Genomic DNA, 16,772 nt, shown 5'->3' with positions numbered 1-16,772 from the left:
ATTCAGGTTGTTAGATAGAATCTGGGATTTGGCTAGAGAACCCGACCATAAGCATATTAATAAATACTGGTCCTTTGTCTAATTGGAGTTCAGGAACCTGAAAAGCCCATTCTCCTTAGGAAAGAAGTTGCACAATAGTACAGGAGGTGTAGTCTTGTGTGATACACATAAGATATGGAAAACTGAGCATAAAAACAAGAGGATTGAATTCAATGTAACACACTGAAAAAGTCTGAGACTTGACCAAAATCAAAATTTGCTTCTATGTCTTTAGAACTTCAGGAAGTATACCATATGATTTAGATTGAAAATCAGAGTCACTATTTATTAATTTATTTAAATGTTCTCATGAAAACTTAGTGTCTAAACTAAAAGCTGTGTGGGCTTAAAATATTCATGAACATTAGTTATGTACTAATTAAGTGAAAGCCTAGTATCTGGATATCTTTTTTTTTTCAGCATTAGTTTATGTGGTTTTCATTTTTGTATTGGTAAGGCCACAGCATCAAAATCACAAAAATGTAAAATATTTTAAATAAGACCCTTGCATCCAGAACAAAAAAAACTACTAAGAATTTTACTTCCATGGCAACTCTGATGTAACAGGTTCTAAATAGCACTCTCAGAACATGACATTGTTTTTCAACATATGAAATTATTTAATATTTTTCAGGTTCTTCCTTACAACTGATACGTGCTGATTAGTGAAATCAATGACGTAAACATCAATGAGAACTAACTTTTGCAAGATAATTTAATTCCATGTGAAATAGTGATCATTACAAGTCAAGATTAAAAGAAAACAACCCTAATTCATCTGTATTAGTGACATTTTTATAAAGATACATGCTATTAAATTTCATTTGGTAATAGTTTATTATGTTCCTATGATGCACAATCTATTAGATACTCAACTGCTTGCTTATCTACCTTTAAATATAGATATGTTTTTTTTTATGTAGCTTTACTGTTCTAATACTTCATGGTCATTTAATTCTAACCCTGTGTACAACTGAAAAGGTTTAAAAGTGAAACAGCTCAATCATGGAAATGCTATAATCCCAAAGCAATGGTTATTGCATTGTCATTTTTGTGAAAGTGGAAGAGCGATCAAGTGACACATAACTTTCTTCAAGCAGGTTCAGCGACTTTCATACTTTCTATTGTAAGTTACCTTTTCTGAATTAAAACCAAAAATCCACTACTCCACTTAATTACAACATTACAGCTTTTGCTGAAGAGAAAGGCTAAGTGAATGACTGTCATGGTTTGAGATAGTCCCGAAATCCAATTCCCTAGTTCCATCCCCCCTCCCACATCTCAACCTAATGTGAGATGGGTTTTTCCAGACAAAACACACCAGACTCAAAGTGGGGGAAAGGGAATATATTACAATGACTGTACAAATAAATACCATATCACATTATACACATGATCACAACTATCTCTACCCTGACATATGTATTTACAATGGACCAGATCTCTTCTCCCCTCCAAATAAAAGTCCAGGAGGGAAAGAAGGACAGATCCCTTCCAGTCCTTAAGCAGCAGCTCCTCTTCTGTCCTCCATGCAGCAGTAACTGGGTTGTTGTAGCTGGATCTCTGTTCAACATACACAAGGGGGTCTCCAAGCCCCTCGGCTCTCCTTCGGTCCAAGCGAAGGCCTCACCTGTGGACTGCCAGCAGGGACAAGACTCGCATCACCACAGGCATATCACGAAATGCAGGGGCATCTTCGTGAAAGTCCCTTCCTCAGGGGAATCAAATTCCCGTTTGCAGAGCTCCGTGCTCTGTCTCCAGGCAGCGGGGGGGGGGGCAAAGCCCTCCTCCACATTCCTTTGGCTGTCCTGGTCCAGCTTCAGGACGCCTTTGAGCTTCTCAGCTCCTCTCTCTCTCCGGTGCTGCTGTACTCCAAGGCTCCTCTAAAATAGGAGTCCATGTCCCTCTTCTCCAAGAGGGGTCTCAAGGGAGTTTTGGGGAATCTGGTACAGTCTCACCCCAAACTCTGTCAATCAGCTGCTCTCTTCTTCTCCTCCCTTTCCAGGAGTCTTCTCTCCGGTGCTGCATGTTGTTTCTGCTGCTCCTTCAGTTCAGGTCCTTATCTCTGGCTCTCTGCCACCGTTTCTCTGGTCAGTCCCGGCTGCTGCTCTGCGCCCATGGAGAAAAAACATTCTCCCGGCATAACTACAGGCACGTAGCCCAGCTTTATGCTGTTCCAGGTCCCTGCAGCCCCCAGCCGGGGCTGGGAGGGGGCCGGAGGGCCCAAGGGGCTTAGAGCCCCTACCTCGTGGCTCACAACATGGCCACCTCTCCTACAACAACCAAAAACTACAACTCTTCTCTTCCGGTCTGTTTGTGAGATGTTGACATTTCTGCAGGAGCGCCCATTGGGTAGAACTTCAAAACTTCCAGAGGTTTCCACCCCTTGGGGTCTACCACTTTTCAGCCTCTGGGGAAAACAAGGTCCAAACCACGACAATGACTCATGCAGAAGAGGCATTAGTTACAGCCCAGTTGATCTTATGAGACTTATGGGACAGTGAAGACCAGATCTACAAAGCTTCTTGAGTATCAGAGTCAAAAATTACAGGTCCTGAAAACTCGTCCAACACTGTCACATAACCTAGGGCATGCTTTAACGTTCAGCACCCTTACTCTTGTAATTATTTATCAGCCCATGAGGACTTAAGCATTCCCAAAAGCATTTCACTAGAGCAGGATGAGTGGAAATGGCCTCAAGTTGTGTCACAGGAGGTTGACATTGGATATTAGGAAAAATTTCTTTACTGAAAGGGTGATCAAGCATTGGAACAGTCTACCCAGGAAAGTCGTGGAATAACCATCCCTGGAAGTGTTCAAAAAACATCTAAATGTGGTACTTAGGGACCTGGTTTAGTCGTGAAGATGGCTGTGTTAGGTTAATAGTTGAACTCGATGATCCTAGGTCTTTTCTAGCCTTAATGACTGTATGATTCTATAACTGTGCAGCTCAATTCCTATCTTGCACCATAATTAAAATTTATTTAATTTATCCTGAAAATTGTAATGAGTAGATCAGAGACATCTGTTGAATCCTGTTCCTTAAAGTGCAAAAATGAAGACTAGTCACATTAAAAAAAAAAAAAGGTGGATATTTTTCCACAATAAGCATAGGAGAAATTATTTCTGTTATTATAAAACAGCAAGGCATTGAAATATGCTTTGCTGCTCCAAAAGAAATTAACCTCAAGAAATTAAAATGTTATCTAGCAAGTTTTAAGCATTCAGTAGTCAATTTAGGAAATGCTAAGGATTTAAAGGAGAGAGTTTTTAGCTCTGAAGATCAAGAACCGGGATTTTATTGCTGCTATTTACGTATTTTATATATATATATATGAATATACCATATACGTGTGTGTACATCTATATATATATATACACAGAAGTTATATGATTATGTAAAGAATTTTTATTAAATGTAATTTTCTACAATACTCATTCCTAAGTAACATGAAATTAGAGTAAGTCCACATGTTTGGAAGAAGAGATTTGAGCTTGTATATTTTGTCCAAAAACTTTATTAATTCTACTTTCAGTCAATGGTCAATTAGTACAGAGACTGGAATAAGTTATTTTTAAGCATATATACAAATAAAAAGATAAAAATGATAAAAAATCTTAATAAAACCTAAAATTATTATTCTGAAGTTAGAGCTCCTTCTTTGAGTGTTATTAAAGTTGTGTGAGTTCTTTAAATGTGTTTCACCATCACAGTGCTTCTCTGTGATATTAGGTCTTTGTATTAATATGCTATTGCAAAGTTTGATGTTGGTTCCTATTAAGAAGTAGAGTAATATTTTTTTCATAATGAAATTTAATGTCAGTTTAACAAGGTTTAATTAAACTTTGGCTTATAAATCATTTTATTGAGAAGTGCAATGAAATTTTCTGAGTTTTATGGCTTTTTAATTAAAATTAATTAAGCCAACTTGTGGTTAAGTGCCTGCAAACTTGTTCCCTTACATTTCCAAGCTATCACGCAATGTTCTAGTCACACAATTTATCAGGAGTTAGTGGATTAAAACACCATTACATAAAAATCTATTTTTTTAGGGACATATTGACATTTAATCAAATAGTTTAAAAAAGAACTGACGCATGTTTTAACCCAATTATCTCTTATGTTAAGATAATTTAAGAGCGTGGTTAATACAGTCCATGACCACATGAACACCTTTGATTGTCTTTGTGTCAGCATCCTACTTTGCTTATATATGTAAAGTTAAAAAGTAACTCATTGAAAGTTATATTTTACATATAAAAGTATTTACAGTCATAGTAATAAGCATAATTTTCGGCTTTATCTAATTTATTCTATCTGCACTTATGTAATTCATCTGTAATTACATTACATATTTCAGAGAACTTCTGTCATGATTTTGTCATGTCTATGTCTTCATTATTAATCTCTGCTACCTTATGTAAAATAATATGCAGTTAATTTTTAATAAATTCGTTTAAGCAGTAAATTTCAAAAAATATGAAGTTGGAGAATTGAAATAGGAATTTCCTTCTATCGCACGGGATGGAGGAGGACAGCATGTGACACACTAGAGCCAGAGTATAATTCTGATGTTATAAATCTTGCACCTTTTTTTCCTGCATTTGTTATAATGGCCCAGACCCAAACAAGCAATTATAGACAGCATTGATTTGGATTTTGATATGCTAAGAACTGAATCAAGCGGGTGTAGCAGTCGAAGTATCCACTTCCCTGAGTTTTGATGTTCTTACACTTCATGACTGAAGTTTTGTCATTCCTTCCCTGCTTCTTGTCTTACTCTCACAAAGTCTATCCAAAATAGCATGAAATTCATTATTACCTTTTATCTATTAGATGCTATAACTTACTGCTCCTTTTATTACTTTTTGAATTTTTTTTGGTTTATATAAAAAATAAGGGTTTTTTTCATGTGCCTCCAGTCTACAACTACTTCACATTCATCTCAAAATTGTCTATGAATCAAGAATTTTTAATTTCTCCACGGAGATTAGGCACTTAAAAAAACATGTTTGGAGAAAAATACCCTGCAAAACTGTGATTCTATTGTGTCCTGTTAATGTAGAGTAGGTAGTTCAGAGAGTGCTTAATTCAATCCTTAGGATTCAGTCAACCAAATGAAATTTTTTTGTTTAGTTTATAAGTTTTATGTAACTTATATAGTTTTTGTTTATTTTTTTTTCTATCAGCCAAGAAAAGGTTAATTTTTTGCAGTAGCTTGGAGGGGGCATAGCTAAGAAACAACGGTTATTCTGTACCACCTCAGGTCATTGCTGGGGGCAGGGCAAAGGGAATCTCTTGAGAGGAGAAGGGGTTCCATCAGACACCTGAATGAGGTGGAGGGAGCTGTCCAGTATTGTCTATTTTCGGGGGGGGAGGGGGAAGTTCCTTTCTTGTATCCTCTCTCATTAGTATTGTTGCTGTCATTGTTCATTTTCTTACCTCATTGCTGATTCCAGTAAATTGTTCTTATCTCAACCCCTGAGCTTCACCTTTTGTGCCTCCAGTTCTCCTCTTCAGCCTGCCCCAAGGAGGGGGGAGAGGGGAAAGGCAGGGGAGTGAGAGAGCAGCAAGTGGTTTGGAGAGTCTTGGTGGGAGCACTGAACTGCTGAGTACCATTTCTAAACCATGATGGTATTATAAATTTTAATACTGTGAGACCTTAATTGCTGTATACATTTTGAATGTTAACTGGATGTTAACAATCTGTTCTAAACAAGTTCAAGAAATAATGCTAAGTTCAGGTGTTGATCTTCCTCTCAGCCTTGTCATGTATATAAACTGACATCATCTGGATATTGATAATATAACTGTATATGACAGACAAGTTTTTTAAGAAGTAGATCAGACAGTGAAAAAACACAGGAAAATGTAGTATGTCCATATAAAGATTTACAATATATTGAATATGTTGAATTACAACTGAGTTTATAAAAATTTCAAACAATAGCCTTTACTAGTTCTGACAATTCTTAATTACAATATTACCATATAGTCTTCATATTTTTCTCTGATTATATTTATATATGAATTGCAACTACAGCTGTTGAACTCATCCGTGGTTTGTTTTTCTCATGAGCTGTTAGAATATGGCACAGCATCCCCATGTCCGTGTATGGCAGATACAGGCTGATTCTATGGTCTTATTAGCTTTAGCATCTGTTTTTTCTTTTCTGAAATATTACTGAATTACTGAATCTGAACTACTTTCTTCTTCTCAGGAGAATATAATGGAAGTTATAAGAAATCAAGAATTTTTACTTCTACCAGCTGAAGAGCTGCATAAACTTCTCGCTAGTGATGATGTGAATGTTCCTGATGAAGAGACCATTTTCCATGCCTTAATGATGTGGGTGAAGTATGATATGCAGAGGCGATGCAACGACCTAAGTATGCTACTTGCTTATATCAGATTACCACTCCTTCCACCTCAGGTATTTTTGCAGTTATGTAATAATAGTAATAAACCCAACATTGTTATTGTGTTATTGTGAAAACTGGCATCTTTATAATCTGCAATACTCTAATACTCTGTGTGTTTAAAAGAAAACCTATTCAGAATTAGAAAAAATTATTGATAGCCCTTAACCCGGAGTGATCTCAATAAATTTGAGGAATGGGTCGACAGATATGCAAGAAGGGCAGAGCTGTGAAACTGAAGAGGAGAAACAGCATATTTCATAGCATGCTAAGAATGATAGACAGAATAGCAAATATTCTCAGAAAAAAACCAACCAAACAAAAAAAATAATCCAACACATGGGGCTTATGATGGATACCAGGCTGAGTATGAGTCAACAGTATGAATGAGGAAAACTGTATATTGTTCTACAGCAGGAAAAATTCTGTCAGCAAGCCATATGAAGTTATTATTCACATAATACCTGGTGCTGCTAAGTCTGCACCTGAAATATTGTTTCCAGTTTTGCACTCCACAATTCACAAGACATAGGAACAAATTGGAAAAGGTCCAGAGATGGGCTACCAAGATGGTATATCAGCTAGGAAAGGAGAAGCTGAAGAAATGGTCTAGTGAAGATGATGACCAAATAGCAACTTAAGACCTGAAAGGAAGGTCATGGAACCAAATTCTTGAGACCACCACAAAATGTAAGAAGAGGCAAACAGCCCAACTTGTAGCATGGACAGTTCAGGTTTGACATTGGCTTGAGGGGAATCACTTGGAATGCAGTGAACAAATGCAGCTATTTTTTCAAAGTCTAAGTGATCTTCTTCGTTGAAGGTTTTCCTGAATTCCTAAATCCAGTATTGGCACTAGCCCTAATTTGAGTGAGGAGTTTATCTAGTTGGCCACTGAGGTCCTTTAGATCTCCCTTCCTATGAATGCTTCCATGAATCTGTGATTCAGGCTTCAGTTTCCTTTTTTTTTTCCAGAGAACTAAATAGCAATTTTCTTCCATGTTTCCATACTATCATTCTCCTTCCAGCTAGTGTACTGGGTCTGGCTGGAGTGGAATAAACTTTTTTTATGGCAGCCCCTATGGTGCTGTGCTTTTCTCTTATGGTTAAAACAGCATTGGTAATACACATGTTTTGGCTGTTGCTGAGCAGTGCTTATACAGCTCAGAGGATTGAGTGGTTTTGTTTTGTTTTACATTCCAATATAAAATGTTGAAAGGAAATAGTCAAATATGACAATTTTAAAGGTTTCCTTGTCAAAAATGAGCTTTTTATTTTTCAACATCTATGCCAATTGAGAAGGTCACACACAACACTATGCATAATTGCAGCGTTCAAAGTGGTTTGTTTTTTTTTAATCTGCCAAGCGCTTAAAAAAAGTACCTTAAGTTGTTCACACATCATTCTCACCTCTAGCTCTTATTGTGTAGAATGATCATGAAACCTTTGTTGGTTACTGGTCTCTGCACTAATTCTGAATAATAATTTTCTTTATAATAATTTCATTTTCTTTATAATTTATAAATTTCTTTATAATTACTATCTTCATGATCTACCAATAAGTTAATGAGTTAAGTGAGGCTATTGACAGTAGTCAGATGAAAGGAGTACAACTGTTTTGTCTGTTCTGTGAATTGCTGAAAATTATGAAAAAATTAAAAAGTTTCCTTTTCAATAGTCTTATGTAAATTATCAGGTTTTGTATGTATGTATGTGTGTAAGGTCTGTAATGGTCTCATTCTTATCTAGGTTCCCTTTCTCACGAAAGGCTGGACCAGAAGATCTTTCAGTCACTTCCAACCTGGGCTGTTCTGTGGTTCTATGATTCTATGGTTCTGTGGTTTCACGGTATATAAAGTATCTGTTGAAACAACTTAGAGGCGAGATTTCAAACTGCTTTTATATTCATAAGCTTTAAACCTGCTACAGATTCTAAATATATGGCTCACAAATTTAGCTGCGTTCATCCAATCAATAGGGATTTTACTACACCTAGACATGCCTTACTTTGCTTACCCCTGAACTGCTATTTGCATGTAAACCAAAATTACCAAGCTGAGTGTTTTAGCTCTTTATCCATAATGTTAAAGGCAATTGCCTGTATAATTGTTGTCTCACATGATTGACACTTACCTATACACTCCTAAAACAGTTGTGTTAACCTGAAAATTAATTCCATTGTGTATCTTTCAGAAAATTTCTCTATCATTTTCATTGCACTGAGAAATAACTGAAGAGCTCTCTGGAAAGAAGCCAGGTCAAAATTAGCAGCTAATGATTGAACCTTTGAGAAAAAAAAAATTGAGTTCCTTACTTTTGAATTCACTAAAAAAGATGAAGTCATAGTCTACAAGGATTATTAACAGTTTGGAAAGATTGTACTGAGATCCTCTTAAAATGAATGTTTAAATTTATACCCTGAGTTTTCATGATACCTCATTTCAGTCTCCAGGTGCTGTAATTATGTTGGCAATGTAGTCAGACTTAAGTAGTACGATATCAAACAATGTAATTCATAATTCAATAGCAGAATTATCAGAAGCTAAGCAGTATTAACATGTTAAAAGGAAAGTATCATGAAGATGAAAATGAAATAATAGAACCTGCCACGTTACCATGCTCCTTTCATTTGCCTGAAACAATCTGCTAAACTTAAACAGTTTATGTTTCTTCATTCAAGTCAAACTAAGAAAGATTGGTGGCTTGACCAATATAAAAAATTGTTTCACATTTAGTCACCTCCTTTCAATAGGCATTACAGATATTTTATGTTGGTCCATACAGAAAACATATCTTAATTTATGCTTATTTCACTTTCCTTGACTTACTGACAATAGTTTGTCTAATGCAGCTCAAGATGTCACCTGTCTTCTTTGAGACACGGGCACAGTGCTGACTCCTGACAAGCTACTTTCCAGCTGGGTGGCCCCCAGCCTGTATTAGTTCATGAATATACATACATATACACATGGACATAAACATATACATTTATTTCATTCTTTTATAGTAGAATGTTCTTATAAACCTTTTCCTTAAAGGTGAAATTCCACAGTTGTGGACAGATATATTCATTAAGGTCTGATTAGAATAGCTAAAGGTGTTCCCACCTAGCTCCCTGATGGCATGTGATATAGCGATTGCTGTCCCCACACCTCAGGGAGCAAAACAGTTCATTTAAACCCTCACTAATTCTACACAGACAAAAGTCTAACCTTGTCTGCACTTGAAGCTAAAACATTAACTTCTAGCCATGAACGCAAACAGTATAGAGAAGTTTATATCTATTCAGCTGTATTTTCCTTATCTTTCTGTCTACCTTTTCCAAAACAGAATAGTTTCTTCTGTGTTTGTATTTCCTATTCCCTGACTCAAGCTGTATCTAGAAACATTCAGTGCAATTCATCAGCATGTTTGAGCCTCTGCCTATTTTGATTACTAATGATGTAATCACATTTATTAAGATGAAAAGCTGGTTTCTGCTATTTGTACTGTGTACATTACACAGTGTAATGTATCTGTTAATGTTGAGCCTACAGCATGAGCCAAAAATGTATGCATCTTCTATTGGGCAAAACATTATTTCATGGTGTTTTTTAAGAGTGCAAGAAGTTGCTAATGACACTTGGGCTGCTGAAGGAATTTACAAGCAAAAGTTAGAAGTTAACATATGATACAGAGTACCTAGAAGAGTATGACAGTAAAGAGTGAGGATGTTACACTTTAGGTTTCAGTGTTTCTCAGAAAAGATGTGCATGATATAAAGACCACAAATATTTCCTTGTAGAAATGGTTAAGTTAAAGATAACTTGTACTCCACCAGTGTGCTATGTTTATAATGGCCATTCTTTGCAACTGTTTGTAACAGCAGATCACTGGTTAACTGGGAAACTTAAAAATAGCATAGGGTAAAACATAGGTGTTATTGCCTTTTCCTCTGCAACACTTTAAATGATATCACTTTCAGAGGCTTTGCAAATAACATCAGTAGAATAATGCATAGTCTTTTGAGTACTGTGACTATGGCTCAGATTCAGTAAATCTAATATAGGCATCTAAATTAGATTTCTTGCCCAGGAGCAGAAACAATGCAGTCCTTATAAAATGAAATACTTAAATACCCTGTAACTCACTGGAGAGAAAGTGAATGGGTCCACATGGCTCCTGTTCTTATTTATACAGAGATGCTGTAGGTAACCTGTAGGAAATGCTAAGCCTCTAAATCCCCTTAGAATGCACACATTACATCTGACTGTACATGATTTAAAAGTGTATATGAATTTGCATGTAGTAATGGTGTAGAAGCCCTTTAAATCCTAGCTTGGATATCTGACATTATGAGGTAAACTTATAAATGCCTTCTCTGGCTCAGCTAGCATTTGGCAAAGAGGTACTGCCAAAAAAAAAAAACAAATTAACCAGGCAGTTGTCATCAAGTTCTGACCTCTTCAATACATATTGAGCTAGATGAAACAACCGAAAGTTCCTTTGCTTAGCAAAAATGGAGGGAAACATTCTATGTCAATCAATCTTTAAATTTCTTCTTCAGAGCAGTGTGATTGATAATACGAAATGAGAAGCTTTTTCAGTTCTCTAACCACCTCTAGCATCACTAAAGAAGTGCAGCTTATAAGAATTTGCACCTGACTAGAGTTCTAAGCTTTTTAGAATGGTTCTTCCCTACTGGTCTGAGGTAAATGCGAAGTATGTGCGTATATTCAGTCATACTCTACAACATTTTGTGAATTCTTTCAATCATTTCTGGATGAACTACATACCAGGAGATTATAACTTGAATCTGAAAGACTAAAGGTATGATACAGCTTCTTATTCACCTTTGTGTTTCCACATCAGCTGGATTCCTAACCTCCTACTATAGGCAATGAAGATCTAGTGCACTTTCCAACACATAGGAACAAACCTGTGTGCTGATTTGAGAAGTTCCATGATCATGTTTTCTGGGTCCCAGCAGATTATCTGGAAGCATTCCTTCATAAATCCAGTGCCATGTTTATTGTCCCTGTGTGGGTTCTTAGACGCCATGTGGCATGTCAAATGGTGCTAAATGCTTGGTTTTGTGCAAGTGGATTAAGCAATTACTCAATTTGAATGTCAGCCTCTATGAGAATAATATAAATTTGGGAATGTGAGGAAGTTTGACAGTATTTTTAAAGTAATATATATGTTTATTTAAATAAAATAAAAATTAATTAATTAACTTAAGAATTAATAAATTCTCAGTCCATAAAAATGACATTTCAGAGAAGCTTCTAGGAGGATCTCCATATTCCTCTATTAACTTATCATTGTAGGGGAAATTTAGGCCCAAAATTTCTGTTGCCTATGAAGTGACAATTAGTTGAGTATGGTCAGTACAAACAAGCTAATCTGTTATTTCTCTACTTTTCTTAGATAGATCATACAGTAAAGCTAACTTATTCACTTTTTTTATAGCAGCTTCTCTGCCTGCAGATGTAGCTTGTCAGAGGATACTTTACCTGAACAAAGATATGATAGTTCAGTGCAATGTGCAGATACAATCCAAAGGGGTTTGTTTTTCTTTTTTATCTTCTAGCTAATTCTAAAATTGTCCAGAAGTCCTGTCAATATGGCTAGCGTTTCTTGTGTAGATAAGTGACATGTGAGCATTTGTAAACAGTGAAAATGATAACCATTCAAGACAGTTATGTGTGATATTCATTTCCAAATGCATTTGTCTATCAGTAAAGCTTAGTGAATACCAGTAAATATCAGTAAAGTATCACTAAATGCTTTGAAGCTGTCATGGGGTGCTGTTCAAATAAAAAGTTGTGACAACATAATTCTTTAATACCATTTATCTGACACACAGGCAACTTACCTGACTTTTTATTGAGTGTCTCATGATATACTGGGCATATGGTTTGCTGCTAAATATTTTTGGGGTATTTTTATATAGTGGAAGAATGTATTTTCACTAGTTAAATCACTACTGGAAGTGATCATAAAATACTTGTGGAATGATAATGATGCTTAAAAAATACAAACCTTGTCTCTCTTCAATTGTACCTCCACAGGTCATGCAAATATAACTTACTGAATGTAGTGAAGGCAAAGATCAATCATTGCTCTCAACAATTGTTAACAATGGGTAGCTTTAAAAGCATAAACCATTATTGTTGTTGACTTCGTTAAAATCTGTTATTTTTAGCAAAGAAGGAAAGAAAAAGGGAGGTCTAAGACATGGGTTGGACTTACCCTCCATAATATTATGTCTCTATTTTGCACTGTAGTGCTGTTTTTTGCATTCTTCCTTCTCCCTTAAATTGATGCAGCATAATAGGAAAGCACATAATAAGAAACATTTTCTTTTCTATTTCTAGTTGAGCCATCAACATTTTGGAGATTATGTACGTCCTTAAAGAATTCTTCATATTGGTAACATTTAAACTTGAAATACTATCTGGAAAAGGTGCTTAAATAGACAGTTCCCCTTCTTTGTGAGTTTTTCCTATCCATCCTTTTTGCCTACTTCTAGGACGTGAAGATTATATTTGAATAAGGAGAACATCATTTATAGGGGAAAAAAGCTTCTTTTATGTTTTATTTCTTTGTATTTATTCTCTTATAAGAGTTTTATGAAAGTAACATGAATTTTGGTAAATTACAGCTAGCTGCAGATAATAGGTAATTGCAGTTAAAAATAAAAAGCCAGTAATTTCCAGTAATTTTTAAATGTAGACTGTTAGTTTCTATTGGCTGAGTAACATTTGTGTTCTATTTGTTAGCATCTTTCATGCTTTTACCTAATCTTCTATTTGATTTATCACTTTCAGAGAAAAAAAATAGAATTTTATTCAGAAGCACTTCAAATAAAGACATCTACCTTTAAACCAAAGGAGACCAGACAATAAAAACATTTTGTCAAAGGCCTTGTCTTTGTTGGTTGGGGCATTTTTTATATTTTCTCTTTTTTTTAATGTGATTTTCTTTTTGTTCAACTTCCTTTTGAATGCAATTTGACCACTAGAACCTTTCTTATTTCTTAAGAAGTATTTTAACACTAATGCAAAATGTATATTTTTCTCAGAATTATGATCTTAATTTTTTATCTCGAGAAGTAGAGAAGAAAGAATTCCAAGGTACTCTAAGAGATATTCATCCCACCTAACTTTATCTAAATAAATACTAAATAATTAATAAATAAAAACTAAATAAATAGTTACTAAATAATTACTTTAAGAAGGGACTGTTTTCCTAAACTGAATAACATTTGAATCATTAATACATCAGGATGATAAGTAAATTGGTCAACTTAGTACAAGTTTCAAACATAGACCCAGTAGTACTGGTAGTTCAACAAAAGTCAGTATGTGTGACAAAAAAGTATGGGCATATTAAGAAATTAAGTTAAAGTTTGAACAGCGTCATAGAAGAAGACAAGGGTCCACTTATGGAAAGATTTTAATAAATGGTCTCCATAAATCATAAGCTTTGGGGAAGAGTTAATGTGAAAGTGATTTCAACACCACAGTTTAATTACTTGCTACAGATGCTACCAATGACTATTCCAATTTCATTGCTTAGTTTATTCAAGGGGGGGGGGGAAGTCAGTTTCTTCATTTCTGTATCAAATGTACAGCCTCAGAGAATGTGTGTGTAAATGGTTGATTGTTTCTCTAACATATTTATTAGAGTAATGTAATGACAGGTTAAGAAAAACAAATTTCAACTATGCTGTATTCTTTTTGGTCTGGGTTGGGTTTTGTACTCTGATGTGAGAGGAGAATAGGGAGGATTCAGGATTATAACTGAAGGGTAGAAAGCCAGTTTAAAATTTCTTCTGAATATGAAGTTATAATGTGTGTGCAAAAAGGAGAAATTGCAAATCAATTAAATACTGACAAATTTCTTCTGCCAGTGACTATGATCACCAAAACTTAGTAGATGTCAGAATTCAGTTTTTAGACAGAAAACCCAATTAAATTTTTTTTTCAAAATCCCAGTCCAAGACCATTCACTATTGCTGCCATGTGACTGATCTATTTGCCATATATTATCACCTGCATGCATACACAGATCACAGACTTGCAGTCACAATAAAAAAAGTCTGTGGTGTCTAAGCAGTAAATCCTAATGTAGATTTTTGTAATAGAAATGATTAAGCCGAATGTTGCAAGGAAGAACTGGTCTAGAGTTTCTTAAAGATGCTTAAGTCTGATGCATCTTATTGCTGGGAAGAAAGTAATCTTTCTATGAGAATATAGAAATCTGAGGGATTTAGTATAGCCTTTCTTCTTGCATTAGTTGAGCAGCTGGCTTGACTAACGCATTATGAATAATTTAGTCCAGAAGCAACAAAAATGCTGAATTTCATGTACTGAATATTTGTGTTACTACAGAAAAGTGCCTGGAAATCTCTGAGATAAAACAACTTTACTGAAACCATTAATTAAACATGAATAACAAAAAAAGAATTCCAAACAGATCCAGAATGTTCAATGAGCTGAAAGAAGATGATAGAAAACAAAGCAAAATAAGACATGCTAAATTTGGGAAATTATTAGTTGCAGATATTTTTCATTATTTTATTACTAAGACAATATATGGAAATGGTTGTTTTAAAAGCAAGTAAAAACTCAAAATTATAAATTAGATATAAAGTTTTTAAAAAATTTCAATTTAAGGCCCCTCATTGCAAGTCAAGTGAGTAAAGCAGATGATTATGTTGGATTTAGCTCAATTCATTCAACTCCTAGCAAAACAAAAAAGGTCTTTAAGTAATATTGCTAAGATTCATATGGATAAAATGAGTTTAGAAATGGAGTTTGAACTTTAGCTCCATACATGATCAATTTGAGACCTTGTGGTCTCTATGTTTAAGGGTCCCAAAAAAGTTAACAACTTTTCTATTCATTTTTTAAAATTAAAGACAAGCGTGAAGGAATGTTTAAGTGTTTTCATTTACTTTAGATAAGAATCTATTTGTAAATCCAGATTTGTATAAAGAATGACACTTTTGGTAATACCTTAATATATCCTCAAAGTGCAAAAATTGGTGGAAAATTATTTTATGACTGCTATACATTATACTTTCAAAATATAGTAATTTAAAAGAAAAAGTTAAAAGAATTTGTAAATATATTTCTCATAAATTCATAATTATATGATTCTTGAAGTGGTATGTTCTGTTATGCAAAGTTAAGTTAATTTTGTGTGTACAAAGCTGGCCCAATTTTCAAATTCATATATAATTTCCAATGTATTTTTGAGAACTTTTCTAAATTGTAATTTGAATTTTTAAAGTTTTTTAATTTATTCTTGTTCTCTGATTATAAATCTTAAATATGCCAATAATGTATGCTTAATCAATAGTCCCAAATACTTTCTCACATAAACAGTGCAAACATGCTGTTGTTGTCTTTCCTATTTTCTTAGGATTTTTTCATGAATGCTTCATTTTGTATGTATAAAATTAAAATTTGTTTTGTATTTTTCTTTATTTGAAAATATTACTGATGACTGAAATATCTTGCTGATTTTACTTGAAATACTTAATAGTATTACTAGTGGAAACCATTTAAATTTCTAATGCAGGAATGTAAATGAATATCATGCATTGTCAAGAAAGGTATAATGGTCTCTTAACTTAAATCTGTTCTTTTCAAGAATAGATGAATAGCAGAATATTTACTTAATGTTGCAAGAGCAAATATTAAAGTGATATTGAAAGAAGGCATATTTTAATTCCATTCCCTAGTACCTTTCTGTAATTAATTTCATAATTATCTTTTATTTTTATCTTGAATAAAGGAAGAAAATTAATTTCGAGCTAACCCATATTATTGGAGAATTCTGGATTCTGATATAATTTTATCCACCTTTACAAGCATGTAAGCACCTTCACACAAAAACTATGCAGTATGGAGGTTTAAGATTTGAAAAGCGGGTGTTGTGGTTTAACCCTAGCCAGCAACTCAGCCCTACACAGCTGCTTGCTCACCCCCTGCCCCTAGTGGGATGAGGGAGAGAATCAGAAAGAAAAGTAAACATGACAAAACTCATGGGTTGAGATTAACACAGTTAATAAGTGAAGCAAAAGCTGTGTGCATAAGCAGTACAAGGAATTGAACACCAAGCAGGTGTTCAGCTGTCTGCAGGAAACAGTAAGGGTGATTTGGAAAAACCAACACCATCACTCTGAATGTCCCCCCATTCTCCTTCTTCTCACAGCTTTTTATGCTGAGCAAGATGCCATATGGTATGGAATATCCCTTTGGTCAGTTCGCATCAGCTGTCCTGGCTGTGTCCTCTCCCAGCTTCTTGTGCACTCCCA

General features: G+C 34.7%; 1 protein-coding gene across 2 annotated transcripts in view; it reads left to right on the top strand.

The window, feature by feature from the left end:
* The window catches only part of KLHL1 (kelch like family member 1), a 198,107-nt gene that overhangs the window by 113,659 nt on the left and 67,676 nt on the right, over positions 1–16,772 (top strand). For both annotated transcript variants that reach the window (XM_064645854.1, XM_064645853.1), the window contains exon 5: positions 6,262–6,474. In XM_064645854.1, the coding sequence (XP_064501924.1) occupies positions 6,262–6,474 (213 nt within the window). The remainder of the gene's footprint in view (positions 1–6,261; positions 6,475–16,772) is intronic.

Source organism: Pseudopipra pipra, chromosome 2 (assembly GCF_036250125.1).
Source record: "Pseudopipra pipra isolate bDixPip1 chromosome 2, bDixPip1.hap1, whole genome shotgun sequence".
Taxonomy (NCBI): Eukaryota; Metazoa; Chordata; class Aves; order Passeriformes; family Pipridae; genus Pseudopipra; species Pseudopipra pipra.
This window is presented reverse-complemented; position numbering and strand designations above follow the sequence as displayed.